Genomic DNA, 14,801 nt, shown 5'->3' with positions numbered 1-14,801 from the left:
GGGATGTCTTAGCTCTAGAGTGTCAAGAATGCAGTCCAAATGGCCAAGAGAGAGACCCAATGGCCGGGCATTGGGTATATAGACATCCCATCAAAAACTAGCCGTTACAGTCTATTCTGCGAGATCGCGGACCGTCCGATTTCAAAAACCGGACCGTCCGCCGTTATAAGCCAGAGAGACAGAGTGCAATAAATGCGTGTCAGAACTAGCTGTTACAGCCCTGCCGGACTATCCGCGCACAATTAGCGGACCGTCCGCAGATAAAAGTTCCACAACTCCAGAGACGAAAAAGTCTCTGGAACAACACTGAAATTAGCCAGCGGACTGTCCGCTCCCAAAGAGCGGACCGTCCGCAGTTCATCCTAGAAGAACAAACAGAGACAACAATGTTTCTGGTTCAATTTATCAAAAAAAAGCCTGCGGACTGTCCGCGCCCTAGCGGTGGACCGTCCGCAGACCAGACCACAAGCCTGACCAGAGAGCACCCTTACTGGAACGAAGAGAGTTAGAGTGGCGGACCGTCCGCCCATGAGGGCCGGACCGTCCGCCCATGAGGACCGGACCGTCCGCCAGCCACATAAGATTTCCACCAGACCTTCTGTAACGGTAGCGGATCGTCCGCTCTTGAGCAGTTAGCTCTCTAACTTATTCTTTTTCAAAACCTAACAAAGTGTTGTTAGCCCTCATGCATGCATCTAGATATTTTGAGCAAAATAGCACTAGAAACCCGTCAAGCACGAGTACATGACCCCTCTTGATAGTACGGCTATCTATCCAACAAATCCGGTCACTTTTCATCCACTAAACACCTTGTGACCGGTAAAATTCAAAAGACCCTATTTTATACCTTTGCCTTGAGCTCAAGCTTTGTTCATCGTCTCCAAAAATCCACACGTTCACAAATAACACTCATTCATCCGTGGATCAACCTATACTCATTTTCTCAAAAGGAATTGTTAATCCACAAACCGTTGTCATTAATTACCAAAACTCGAATTAGGGGCCTAGATGCTTTCATAGCTGAGCAACCCGAGGTCACTCATCTAGAACGTGGACTTCATCTGCTCCTTGAATTGACTGAGCTCGGCGGCGTTCCCCCCGGTGATGACGAGGTCGTCGATGTACACCCCCACGATCAGTCGACGCGCGCTCGTGCCACGGACGTAGACCGCGTGTTCAGAGGCGCTGCGCTGGAACCCGAGCAACGCCAGGGAGGCATCCAACTTGGCGTACCAGGCGCGCGGGGCTTGTCGAAGACCGTAGAGCGCCTTTATCAGGCGCAGTACCTTCTGTTCCTTGCCGGCGACCACAAACCCAGGCGGTTGAGCGATGAACACCTCCTCCCGCAGCTCCCTGTTCAGGAAGGCCGACTTGACATCCATATGATGGACGGCCCAGCCCTCGCTCGCCGCGAGCGCAAGCAAGAGCCACACGGACTCAAGCCTTGCCACCGGCGCGAAGACCTCGTCGAAGTCAATCCCTTGTCGCTGAACGTAGCCTTTCGCCACGAGCCTGGCTTTGTGCTTGGTGACGATCCCCGTGGCGTCCCTCTTCGTCTTGAACACCCATTTGAGCCCGATCGGCCGCACTCCAGGCGGCGCGTCGACCAGCTCCCAGGTGCCGTTGGACTCGATCGATGTCATCTCGTCGAGCATGGCCAGCCTCCAGCACTCGTGCTCTTTGGCTTGGTCGAAGGTTGCTGTCTTGCCGGCGCTTGTTAGGAGCGGCTCCCCAGCCAAGTTCCGCCTCACAAGCCCGACCGGCGTCGATGGACCATAGAGGTTGTCGATGGTGCGGAACCGAAGAGGGACGTCATCGTCGTGCTCTGCATCCAGGCCCTCCTCTGCTTCTGACGAAGGTGTGGCGAACTCCACATGGTTGCGCTCCTGGTTCGGCGTGGGCGACCCTCCTTCTTGTCGCGGTGCGGATGGTGGTGCCGCAGGTGGGACCGGCGGCGTGCCGGCCCCCATCTCCCGTCTGGTCATGATGATCATCTCAGACTGTGCCACGGTAGTGTACTTGATGGAGAACTCGTCTTCAGTTTGATCACCGCCCTAGTCCCACTGGGCCTCCTCGTCGAAGATGACGTCACGGCTAATGTGCAGCCGCTTTGTTGCCAGGTCGTAGACGCGGTACGCCTTAGAGCCAGCCTCATAACCGACGAAGATCATCGGCCGGCTACGGTCGTCAAGCTTCTTGAGGTGGGGTGCGGTGATCTTGACGTGCGCGACGCAGCCGAAAGTCCGCAGATGATGCACGCCCGGCGCCTTGCCGTTCCAGAGCTCGTATGGCGTCTTGCCGCAGTGCCCTTCGTCGTGGTGCGATTGAGGATGTACACCGCCGTGTTGATCGCCTCCCCCCAGAACATGCCCGGGAGTCCCTTGGCCTTGAGCATGGACCTCGCAGTCCTGACCACCGTCTGATTGTGCCGCTCGACGGCGCCGTTCTGCTGAGGCGTATACGGCGCTGACAGCTCGCGCCATACCCCCAGCTCGGCGCAGTAGCTGTCGAAGTCCGCCGCCGTGAACTCGCCTCCCCGATCCATCCTCAGAGCGCGCACCTTCTTCCCACTCTTGCGCTCTGCCGCGGCTTGGATGCGCTTGATGGCGTCCGGCGCGGCATCCTTGGTGGACAACAGCGCCACCCACATGAACCGTGAGTAATCATCAACGAGAAGGAAAAAATACCGCTTGCCGCTGGGCGTCACCAGGGAAATTGGGCTGCAGAGATCGCCATGTATCAGCTGCAGAACTTTAGTGGAACGGCGGTCGACTTGGTGCGGGAATGGCATCCGACGATGCTTGCCGGCGAGGCACGCCTCGCACACCTGCTCCACTTGCGTCAGTAGAGGTAGACCTCGAATGAGCCCCTCGCGCCCCATCTTCCGCAGCGCGGCGAAGTTGACGTGCCCGAACCTGGCGTGCCAACGCCAGGCGTCTTCTCCAGTCCGGGAAGCAAGGCACACCGGCTGCACGATGTCGAGGTCGAGCACGTACAGCCGCGACGCACTCCGACGAATCTTGGCGAGGAGCCGCCGTTGCTCATCCCTGACCCGCATCAGTCCGTCCTCAATCAGGATCTGGAACCCGCCTTCCTCCAGCTAGCCGCAGCTGACGATGTTGGCGGTGAGGCGCGGAATGTAGTAGGTGTTGGAGAGGGTGCGGTGCTCGCCGTTCTTGCATGCGAAGAGTACCATGCCACATCCCTCGATCCGCACCGCGGAGCCATCTCCGAAGCGCACGCACCCGGTGATGCCGGTGTCGAGGTCGGAGAACGCCGCCCGGGACCCCATCATGTGATTGGTGGCCCCGGTGTCGAAGATCCACCGCCGTGTGTCCCTAGCCTCCGGGCCGTCGAGGGTCGCGAACACCTTGGCCTCCACCAGGTCCACCTGCTTCACGATCGCCAATGGATGTGGTGTCTCAGTTGGAGCCGTTACCTCAGGATTGGGATCGGGAACGACGACCGGTGCTGTCGGCACTACCCGGAGCTGGACTGTGGTGGCGGCGAAGTGACCGTTGCAGCGCTGGTTTGAATCAACATGAGACTGGGCTCATCGTCCTAGGCCACATGGGCCTGAGCCTGAGCCTGCTTGTCCCGCTTCTTGCTCCTGCATTCCTTGGCCCAGTGGCCAAGTTTGCCGCAATAGCGGCACTTGTCGCCTTTGCGAGCTGTCGTCCTGCCCGATCCGTCTCGCGCCTTGTTCTTCGGACCGCGTCCCTTGCCGCGAGTACCGGATCCACCGCCGGCGTGCGAGCCCTCCGGCTCCTTCTGCTTGTAGTGCTCCAGCCACTGTTCCTCCGTGAGGTACAGTTTCCCGCCATCGGAAGCTGACGTTGGCTCACCGTCGTCCTCCGACGCTGCCAGACGACCGGTGATCTCTTGAACAGAGAGTGTGGAGGTGTCGAGCAAAGTCTCCATGGAAATCACTAGTTGCTTATACTTGCCACGCGCGATGCGCTAAGTACTTCTCGATGACCTTGATATCAGGCTCTGGATCGCCGAGGGTGGCCAGCTGGTTGACGATGCCCGTGAGACGCAGAGCGAAATCCTCGATGCCCTCGCCGTCCCGGAACGCCAGTTGCTCGTACTGGTGCCGCAGTCATTGCGCGCTCGTCTTCCTGATGGGGTCGTCACCGATCCACATGACCTTGATGCTCTCCCACGCCTCCTTCGCAAACGCCTTGACCGCGATCGTGGAGATCATCTCCGGCAGGATGGCGCTGCATATGGCATCGAGTGCCATTCGATCCAGCTGCATGTCGACGTCGCTGGTGGACTCGACGGCGCACCAGAGATTCCGCGCTTGCAGTTTGATCTTCATCAGCAATGCCCAGTCGTTGTAGTTCGTCTTGGTTAGCGTGGGGTAGTTCACCGATCCGCCTCCTCCTGCTTCCTTGACTACGCGGTACACAACCAGCCCGCGATCGCCCTCGCTGCTACCACTCGCCATGAAGCGGCCGCCAGAGCGTGAAGGTGGAGAAGATGACCGTGGCCGAGGCATGTTGGCCCACGTCTGCGCACCGGACGTCTCTGTCCTGGCTCTGGTACCACTTGTTGGACCTTCCGGAATGCCGGAGAACGGCCAAACGCCACACGAACAAACTCAACACAACGCGAACTGGGCTCGAACACAAGTGGATTTTGTGCTGAGATGAAGCTGCAGCGTTTTCGGGTTTTTCTTCTCTCATTTATAGAAGGGAACCATGCTGGGAAAAGAAGAACTAACAGAGCGCCCAAAATTGGCTCGCGTCGTGCGGTACTTCGCGTTCATCCCCACGCTCGCACGACGCTCCTTTCCCGCAAGCCCTGGCGTGCGCGAGCTATCCTCGCCACGGCGTGCACAGCGTCCACAATCCGGAGCTCACGCGTGCATGCAGGAAACAGAAACGTGACCACTAATGCATGCAGCTAATCTACGTGTCAAGGCTTAAGTTAGCTAACACCACCTTCATTAGCTTTGCTCCTAGCCGACCACCATTTCCGTAGAAGGATGATCACTTTCAGTTGCTCTTTCTTATATAGTAGCATACCATGTTCAGAAATTCTTTCCCTGGTCAGCATTTTACCAGCTCAATTCTGATATGTTCCAAGTCCAATATGCGCCAATATTGTTTGCTGCACTTGCACACTGGACATATAGCGTCCAGAAAACCCCAACGCCTTGGCACATTCTTTCTCGCCGGGAGACTATTGTAATCTCCATTTAAACATCTTAACTTTGTTGGGGACTTCTAGTTGCCAAATTTGTGCGATTCAAACTCACGTCACCTGGAGCCAGAGACATCAGATCCAGAGGCATCGCAGCTAGCACTTGCATCTCTGTTTGCCAGTGCCACCTTGGATGCTGATTTTACATAAAAGAGTCCCTTTGCATCGAAGTGGCATGCCGGCCAGTCCTCCTCCTGATCATCAATTGGTATCCTGAGGATTTCAGTAACATCCTCCGGCCAAAAAGTTTCATGTAGTAGTTGCACATCCCATTCCCCTATAATTAACTCATTCACAATCTCCGAATTGTTTTCTCGTGAATAGAGGAGTATTTCTGAAACCTGGACACCTCAAATGCGCATGTCAGAATTCTCAGGAATCAAATCTCCAAAAAAAAGGGTTACAAAAGCTGACAAGCCAAAATCACTGCTCGCTGAAATGAGCCTGGTTACCTCTCATTTTGGCAATGATCAGTCGCCGGTAAACACATTCGCATTAACCCAGCAATCTGAATTAGCGAATTCTTCATCATCGGCAGCAAGCTGCGAGGCCAGGATATCCAGCACAGCAGCAAGGCCTCCCAGCTCAGGCCCCAGGTCCTCCCCGGCGATGAACTCCCTCACCACGTTGTCCACCTCGATCATGCTGCACCCCGGCGTCTTCCTCGTGCTCCGTCTCCTTATCTCCTTCCTTGTGCTCGCCACGTCGCCCCACCGCTCCGCCGTGGCGTACACGTTGGCCAGCATCACGAGGTTACCAACGTCGCCCGGCTCCAGCGCGACCAGCCGCTCGGCCGCCACCACGGCAGTGTCCACGTCCCCGTGGCTGCGGCACGCGCTGAGCAGCGACCCCCAGATCTTGGCGTCGGCGGGGACCGGCATGCCCCGTACGGTGTCCAGCGCGCGCTGGATTCGCCCTGACCGGCCGAGGAGATCGACTAGGCAGCCGTAGTGCTCGACGCCGGGTTCGACGCCGTAGGCGTCCTTCATGCGCTGGAAGTAGCGCAGGCCTTCGTCCAGGAGCCCGGCGTGGGAGCAGGCCGACAAAAGCCCCACGAAAGTGACGCCGTTTGGCCGCACCCTTCCTTCTCCATCCATGGCCTCGAACAACCTGACCGCCTCGCGCGCCCTCCCGTGAGCCGCGAGGCCGCCGATCGCCGTGCTCCACGAGATGACGTCCTTCTCGGGCATGCCGTGGAACAGCTGCAGCGCTTGGTCGATGCACCCGCACTTCGCGTACATCTCCATCAGCGCGTTGCAGATGTATGTCTTGCGCAGCATGCCGTGCTTGTTGCAGTAGGCATATATCCACCTGCCTAGCTCCAGGGCGCCGAGTTGGGCACAGGCCGGCAGCACCGCGACGATGCTCACGTCGTCTGGCTCGAAGCCTTCCATCTGCATCAGCCTGAACACCTCGACTGCACCGGCGAAGTCGCCGACTGCCGTGTACCCGGACACCAACGCGGTCCAGGAAACCACCGTCTTATCAGGCATTGAATCGAACAACGCCCGTGCCCTCCTCATCTGCCTCAGCCTCGCGTGCGCTGAGATGAGCGTGTTCCAGGACACCACGTCCTTGTTCCGCATTTCATCGAACACCTTGCGCGCGAGCGACAGGTCGCCGCAGCTCGTGTACATCTCGATCAGGGAGTTCTGCACGATGTCGTGTGCCTCGCACCCGGACCTCACCACGTGCGCGTGCACCTGATTTCCCAGCTCGACCGCCGCCAGGCCACCGCAGGCTTTGAGCAGGAACGGGTACGTGAACCGGTCGCCGGCAGAGAATCCGCCGCCCAAAGGAAGCGGGGTGCACCTGAGCAAGCGGACGTACATCTCGACCGCGTCGCGGTGGAGGTGGTTCTGCACGTAGGCCTTGATCATGGCGTTGTGGAGGTGGAGGTTCGGGTCGGGGACCTGGGCGAAAACCCGCGCGGCGTGCGCGGCGCGGCCGTGGGCGTTGCAGAGGTGGACGATCTGGGTGGCGACATAGCTGCTCCGGGAGAGGCACAGCCGCACGGCGTGGCCGTGCGCGCGGAGGAGGTCCCGGAACGTGGCGCAGGCACGGAGCCTCGCGATGACCGCGTCCTCCAGCTGTCGCACCGCGGGAGACGGCGCCGCCATGGCATAGACAAGCAAAGGTGTTTGAGGAATTGGCCGTCCAGGGGGTACTTTTGTGAGCCTTTCCGCGGGAAGATTCAGATTTTGCTGCGTTTGGCATTAGACAAGGGGCAAATCTAGTAAACGAGATGTGAAGGGTTTGGATAGCCATAGCACCACAAAGTCAATGAAATTAGAAATGTGCATCGTTGATCACATTTCTTAGTAGCAATCCTGGCGCCATTCTAACCTACATTCGAACAAAATGATCTTGCTTTTATCTAAAATAGCCGTCCATTGATTATGTTGGCATTGTACTATTGCCATTTCACATTCCTGTTTGTCCTTGTTTGAGTCCCTCCACTTTTGCTTCGCCTTTGAGACCATAAAGGGTTAGTTTGCAAGCTCCCCTCGTACACGGACGCTGCAAACCACAGCATTTTAGACTGTCTCCAGCAGGTGATCCATAAAGGCATCTAGATCCAAAATAGATCCTTACGGTACTGTTTTAGTCTCCAACAGAGTAACTATATAGGAGACCCATTTTGCGTGCTAGAAGAGTCACAACCTAAATCTGAGTATCCTCTCCCCTGAAGATCCATTTGCAGAAAGGATTTTTTATCTATTGTTGGAGAAGACCAAAAATAGATATTGAATCCTTTGCCTGCAGCGCTATGCAAACCGTGAAATGAATCTTGCATTTTAGATGTTATTATTGAAGATAATCTTACCGTTCAGTAAAATAAAATGGCATTCGGCCTATATGGCCCTACGAGGCATATGTCCATCTCCGAGAGAACACTTCTCGTGCTTCTCACCCTTCGTATACTAGTATAATGCCTGTGCTAACACTACGATAACATTTGATAATGCAAATCAAACAACCAAAAGAGTCAATGATGCGGCATATCCTCTTGAAGTCCTCCAAAATTCTACAATGCTTACCGAGAACCATTTATCTCCTCTCCCAATACTTAGTAGCCAATAGATACTTTGCACTAAGTATCAAACTTCTATTTCCTAAAGCTAGATTTTACAAAGTGAGTAAATGAAAACCCTCCAAAATCTGACCAACAAATATCAAATTCAGGATACACTTATGCTGGGTATAAAGGAGGAAAAGGATAAGTAAAGATCATACAAAAATAACTCACCAAAAAGTAAATGATAAATTTAACCAAAAAATGCGGATGGATAGACGATGCAAGGATTTATGTTCATACAAAAATTGAGGTTGAACAAAACTTTATGCAAGAAAAAACAAAAAAGAGACAAAATGAGCATACGAGATTGGATCGGGTGGTCTTAGTTGTTATATCATCATTTCATACCTTTATTCTCAACTCTTAGAGCATCTCTAGTAGCAACAGCTCGTACTTCCGGCACCTACTTTATTAAGTATTGAGTAGAGCCTGCCCCAACTTTCTAGGGTATGTTTTTTTTTCATCAACTCCAACAACAGCCCCTACTGCTCAGCCCCCTACTCCTATTATGACAAGTGGGAGCTACGTGTCAGTCTCTCATCCACCATTTCCATTATGACATATGGGGCTTGTAGTCAAAGCTTATCTCCTCCTCTTTCTCTTCTCTCTCCTTCCTTTGTATCGCAGATTTCGCAGCACCAGGGCGGCATGCTCTTTCACCAGCACTACCGGATTCAGGGGCTTTGCCGAGTGTCTGACACTCGGCAAAGCCCGATTACACTCGCCAAAGGCTTTGCCGAGTGTAACACTCGGCAAAGGGTACTCGGCAAAGATTTCGTCGGCAAAGACATCTTTGCCGAGTGCCTTTTGTCGGGCACTCGGCAAAGGCTTTGCCGAGTGCCAAAAAGCATTCGGCAAAGAGAAGCACTCGGCAAAATGTAAATCGGAAAAAATCCAAAGATGAAACGGGAAAAAAAATTATTATGGGAGGCATGCACAGCCAGCTAGTGACCCATCTAATAGGTTGCATATTTTTTTCAGCAATTTTCCATAAGTTGTCAATGATAGGATTCGAACTCACGACCTCCTGCACACAAACAACTCCCTCTACCACTGCACCATTGAACCACGTGTCAACATTACATTTTTATTCTCCACGTATTATAATTAACCAAGTGTAAATTATTTGTTTGAGATAGTAACTAAATTTAAATGAAAAAATTGTTAACTAAAAAGTGGCATAACTTTTCGAGATCTACAACTTTTATTTTGGTAGTTTCTTCATCCGAGATCGTTTACAAAATTTGAATTTCAAATTTGAAAACTTCAAACGTATTTTAATATGATACAATGATTTCAAATCAAAAAGTTGTCAACTACAAACTTTCATAACTTTTTGAGATCAACAACTTTAATTTTGATAGTTTTTCCATTCAAGATCATTTGCAAAATTCAAATTTTAAATTTTCTATATTCAGATGTAGTTTTTGTTGATAAGATGACTTCAAATTAAAATGTTGCCAACTGTAAAATCTTATAACTTCTCAAGATCTACAAAGTTTATTTTGGTTGTTTTGTTATTTCTTCATCTGACATGATAATTCTAATATTGTTCACAAATCTTATATATCTCTCTTATAGTTTCATAAACTACGAGAGAGATATATATATATTTTGTGAACAAATTTACATTTATTTTGTCAAATGAAAAAAATATCCAAAACAAGAATTGTGCATCTTGACGAGTTATACAACTTTGTAGTTGAAAATATTTTTATTTGAATTAATTTACTACTTCAAAATATGATTTGAAAATTATCTTTGCCGAGTGTCTGAAAAAGGTACCTCTTTACCGAGTGCCTGTCAGCTTCTTTGCCGAGTGTCTGAAAAAGGCACTCGGCAAGAAGCTCTTTGCCGAGTGTCTGAAAAAGGCACTCGGCAAAGACGTCTTTGCCGAGTGTCGTTTTCGGCACTCGGCAAAGACGCTCTTTGCCGAGTGCCCGAAAAAAACACTCGGCAAAATACTTAACACTCGGCAAAGATCTTTTTTCCGGTAGTGCTGTGAGGCCACGGGCAAGGCAAATTCAGTGCGAGAGGAGGGGTGCGGCTGCAACAGCTCGGGTCGGTGGGATCTGGCCTTCCACGGGCAGATCAAGAGGGGCGCCACAGCTAATCCATGTCTGCCACAGCGGAAGCTCGAGCACCGGGGTGAAGGAGGGGGCGACGCGGCAAATCAAGCTCGGGCCACGGCGAATCGAGGTCGAGGCGCAGCGAATCAAGCTCAGAGCGGATCCAAGTGGCAACACTCGAGCTCCCCAGTGGCCAGCAGACTCAACTCGGCGGCGCTGGTCCGGCTTGAGATCCTAAGGAATCTCGCTGTGGAGCCCGGGGGCGGGAAAGGAGAGGGCGTTGAGCTCGGTGAGGCAAGTGACCAACGGCGGGACAACTCCCCGACAAGGCGCCAGCCGGGTCGGGACGGGGCGAGAGGGCCCCGACGCGGCGGGACCACGCATCAGGAGAGGGAGTACCGGTGCTTTGGGGTGGCGGTGGTGGTGCTGCAGCTCGGGGAACAACGGGGTGCTCGAGGTCAGGGGTTGCAGCGGCACGGGTTGTGCAGCTTGGGGAGCGGTGGTGTGCTCGAGCTTAGGGGCGACGGCGGCGACGCTGGAGCTGCACCTCGGGAGGCGGGGGTGCTCGAGCTCGGGGCGGCGGTGACGCGGGGTGGCAGCGGCGTGGCGCGAGGGAGAGAAACAGTAGGGAAAAAGTAGAGGCCTCCCTAGCCACCCGTGGGAGAAGAGGTGGATTTGGGGTCCTCCCTACTCTAGGAACTCAAGCAGGGATCCTGCTGAAGTATATATTTTTTTTTTGCTCCTGGTCTTTATTTTTAAGTAGAGGTTCAAGTAGAGACTTTGCTGAAGTTGCTCTATTGCAATACATGATCTACTCCACTAGATATACAATTGGTTTACAAAACCATTTACGTCTAAGTTGATATACATTTCACATCGTACAACTTCGAGCTATGGTCAACAACACCACTATTACCTTACCACACAGTTGCCCTATCATCGGCGTTTCTTAGGAGCGGATCCACAATCACTGTTGTTCTGTCACACCAATGGACTTGGGTACATATCTTGAAACACCAATTTCACGATTATCTCGTATATTAAAGAAAGCTACTGCTCTAAAATTCCAAGATCCACCCTGCTATGCTAAATTGGTTGGAACCAGTTAATTAATCCCGGTCCAAGCCACTTTGACTTTGAAGCTCGTCAAAGATCTCAGGAAAGAAGAAACGTCCCCTGCCGAAGCACTAATCGTTATAGCCCATCCAAATGAGACAGAAATCTAGCTGCTCTATTTTTCATAGTTAATTTCCATCTGAACGATTGTTATCAAGAACCAAGGGGGCCAAAAAAAAAAACAGAATGACTTGTGCTAGTCACATCCTGGTTCGTGATAAAGAACTAGAAAAGCAGCCGCGTTTCAGCACAACCCAAGCCAAGCATATTTGCTTTCCCCCTTCCATATCCCTCTTCTTGACTCCACTTTCTTCTCCCCGTGACGCTATCCTCCGTCAAAAGGCAGGTTATTCCCCGGCCGGATCCTCAATTTCGCAGGCCCAAACAAAGGTATCCGAGCCATAACATCGCCCCCAAATGGTCGATTAACCTCGTGCGGCAGTTTTAGATCTCCATCCCTTTTCTCCTAACGTGGACTGCGAGCGCCAAAAAGGAGGAGGATCGCGATTCCCCGATCGTCAAGCCTGGGGCTGCCTCGCCGCCGCCGGCGAGGGCGAGGCCGCGAGAGAGAAGGATATGTGCCCTCCGCCCCCGCGCCTTTGTTTCGCTTTCGCGCGTGTCGCCGGCTGCCCATTGCCCAATCATGCCGGCTTTGTGGGATTCGTCGGCGTGGCGCTTTTCGGGAAAGAAGTGGCCACATTTCCAGCGTTCTTGTGGCCTGCCGCCCCACCCCGGTGTCAAAATCACGGATTCCAGCTGATGCGGCTCCGAGGCGGGGGAGGAAAAGAAAAATGGCTACTTTGAATTGAGTTTCGGAGTCAGGTAAAGGCTGGTGCGGAGTGTGGTTAGCTTTGGCTCGTCGCTTTTGCATGCATGCATCTGCCGATTGCAGAGTACTACGTGTTGGAGGAAAACGTGTCTCTAGCTTCTCTTTTGTGGTGTTTTCTGTGATGACTAATGTCCCTTTGAATGTTTCTCCCTGCAGTTTCTAACTTTGGTATCTTGATATATATGATATCTCTCTCACACACTTTATAAAAAGATCTTTTCTCTCTCTCTTCCAAAGTAGATTCTTATCTTGTAAAAGCTTGACCTTCCTATTCTTTGGTCCCGTAGAATGCTGCCGTGTACTAAGATTATTTGCTACACATTTTTGGTGGAGCAGTTTTGGTTGAGTTGCTGGTGCAAATTGGGTGCGAGTCATACATGAAAATCGTGCGAAAGTCCTATTTTTCCAAAAAAGAAATTCTGGCTATATGTGTAAGGTCTTTTTCTTCACACATCCAAATTATCATGTCGTGCTCCCACAAGAAAACCATCAAATTGAGCGCACGGATCATCCAGAACAATTTCCATTTCCATCCGAAATTTGTATGCGTACTCAAATCCAAAAATCCAACCGGAACGGAGCACTGGAGTGGGACCCACGCGCAGAAAAAAAATCTGGAGTATACTGGCATCTTCGGCCCACCCACCTTCCATCCCCGCGGCGCTTGTCCATGATGGCACCGGCGCGGGGGCCATCCTTCCAAAAGAAAACGTCAACACCACCACCACCCACGCCACTTGACTTTGACCGTTGACTCGCCGACGTCACTCCCACCATTCTTAAGGCCCGCCACTCTCTCTCTCACCTCCCCCCGTCCCACCCAACAGCTCTCATCCGGTCGCTCGCCATGGACGCAGCCGTCGCCGCGCAGCAGGAGAGGCGCCGGATCCGGCCGCCGGAACCGCTCGTGATGGCCGCAGCGCCGCCGACGCCGGCCGCGTTCCGGTGCCCGATCTCGCTGGAGGTGATGCGGTCGCCGGTCAGCCTCCCCACCGGCGCCACGTACGACCGCGCGTCCATACAGCGGTGGCTCGATTCCGGCCACCGCACCTGCCCCGCCACGCGGCTGCCGCTGGCGTCCACCGACCTGGTCCCCAACCTGCTCCTGCGCCGCCTCATCCACCTGCACGCCGCCACGCTGCCGCCTTCGCCGTCGCCCGAGCAGGTGCTGTCGCAGCTCGCGGCCGCGGACGGGGAGCCCGCGGCGGCGGAGAAGGCCGTGCGCTCGCTCGCGGCCAAGATCGCGCCGGAGAAAGGGAAGCGGGAGTCCGTCGCGTCCGCCGTCGCCGCCGATCTCGACTCCGCGGTGCCGGCGCTCCTCTCCTTCGCGAAGGGCGGGGCGGGCGCCGACGCGCGCGTGGACGCCGTGAGGATCCTGGCTACCGTGGCCCAGGAGCTGGTCGCTTATCTCACGGGGGATGTGACGGAGAAGCGCGGGAGGGTCAACATGGCGGTGGAGGCCCTGGCCGCCGTCTTGTCCGCGGACGGAGTTGCGGAAGAGGCGAAGGATGCGCTCGTCGCTGCTCTCGTCGCCGAGGACCTGGGCCGCGTCGTGACGACGCTGCTCGGCGCGGGCGCCAACGGCGCCGCGGTGCTGGAGGCGATCCTGACGTCCCCCGCGGCGGACGCCGACGCCAAGACCGCCATCGCCGACCTGCCGGAGTTGTTCCCAGACCTCGTGAGGATCCTCCGGGACGCAGCGTCGCCGGCGGCCATCCGGTGCATGGCCGCGGCGGTGCAGGTCCGCGGGCGCCCGGCGCGCGCGTCGATGGTGCGGGCCGGGGCCATCCCCGCGCTGGCGCTGGCCGTGGCGGCCGCGCCCACGGCGGCCGCGGAGTCCGCGCTGCGGCTGCTGGCGGAGGCTGCCCGGTGCGGCGACGGGAAGGCGGCCATCGCGGCCGACGCGGCCGAGGTGGCGGCCGCCGTGATGGGGCGGATGATCCGGGTGGGCCCGGCGGGGCGGGAGGCCGCAGTGGTGGCGCTGTGGCTGTCGTGCTGCGCGGGCGGCGGGGAGCGGCGGGTGCGGGAGGCCGTGGCGTCCGCGCCCGAGGCCGTGGGGAAGCTGCTGGTGGTGATGCAGGGGGACTGCGCCCCGACCACCTCGCGGATGGCCGGCGAGCTGCTGCGGGCGGTGCGGCTGGAGCAGGAGCGCAAGGGCATGGCCGCCGCCTACGACAGCCGCACCATCCATGTCATGCCATACTGATCGGCCCGGCGGGGAACGCCGTCGCCCTGCGCCTAGCTCGCAGCTGTAATGCAGTCGTAGTGGTGTAGTATGTAAAGGATCGATCGGAATGAGATCACCATCCGCTTTGCAAATATGCTGCTCGAATCTGATGAGGAAATCGTTGTAGAAACTCAAATAAGAAGGAGAACTTCATCGCGCAGGCAGGTGTGCCGGATTCGGAGGACATCATGAGTCATGACTAGCAGCCAAGGTGTCACGTAATCATATTTTCTAAAACTGTATATTCAAATTAAAATTTGACTTCACTAC

General features: G+C 54.7%; 2 protein-coding genes across 2 annotated transcripts; one reads left to right on the top strand and one right to left on the bottom strand.

The window, feature by feature from the left end:
• Nucleotides 1-5,165: 5,165 nt before the first annotated feature.
• On the bottom strand, nucleotides 5,166-7,332 carry LOC112887248 (pentatricopeptide repeat-containing protein At2g20540). Its single transcript, XM_025953372.1, has 2 exons — nucleotides 5,664-7,332; nucleotides 5,166-5,552 (listed from the first exon to the last, which is right to left on the bottom strand). Exon 1 carries the CDS (start codon nucleotides 7,329-7,331, stop codon nucleotides 5,682-5,684), a length of 1,650 nt encoding a protein of 549 aa, XP_025809157.1. The 5' UTR covers nucleotide 7,332; the 3' UTR covers nucleotides 5,166-5,552; nucleotides 5,664-5,681.
• A 5,792-nt stretch (nucleotides 7,333-13,124) lies between these two features.
• Nucleotides 13,125-14,801, top strand: LOC112883972 (U-box domain-containing protein 29-like). The gene has a single exon (XM_025949252.1). The coding sequence runs from the start codon at nucleotides 13,152-13,154 to the stop codon at nucleotides 14,508-14,510; it is 1,359 nt and encodes a 452-aa protein (XP_025805037.1). The 5' UTR covers nucleotides 13,125-13,151; the 3' UTR covers nucleotides 14,511-14,801.

Source organism: Panicum hallii, chromosome 3 (assembly GCF_002211085.1).
Source record: "Panicum hallii strain FIL2 chromosome 3, PHallii_v3.1, whole genome shotgun sequence".
NCBI classification, from domain to species: domain Eukaryota; kingdom Viridiplantae; phylum Streptophyta; class Magnoliopsida; order Poales; family Poaceae; genus Panicum; species Panicum hallii.
Note: the sequence above shows the minus strand (reverse complement) of the source record. Positions and strands in the feature narration are given on the sequence as shown.

Bases quoted from the DNA above. Each gene is read 5' to 3' on its own strand.
- LOC112887248 (XM_025953372.1), bottom strand. From the start codon at position 7,331: ATGGCGGCGCCGTCTCCCGCGGTGCGACAGCTGGAGGACGCGGTCATC.
- LOC112883972 (XM_025949252.1), top strand. From the start codon at position 13,152: ATGGACGCAGCCGTCGCCGCGCAGCAGGAGAGGCGCCGGATCCGGCCG.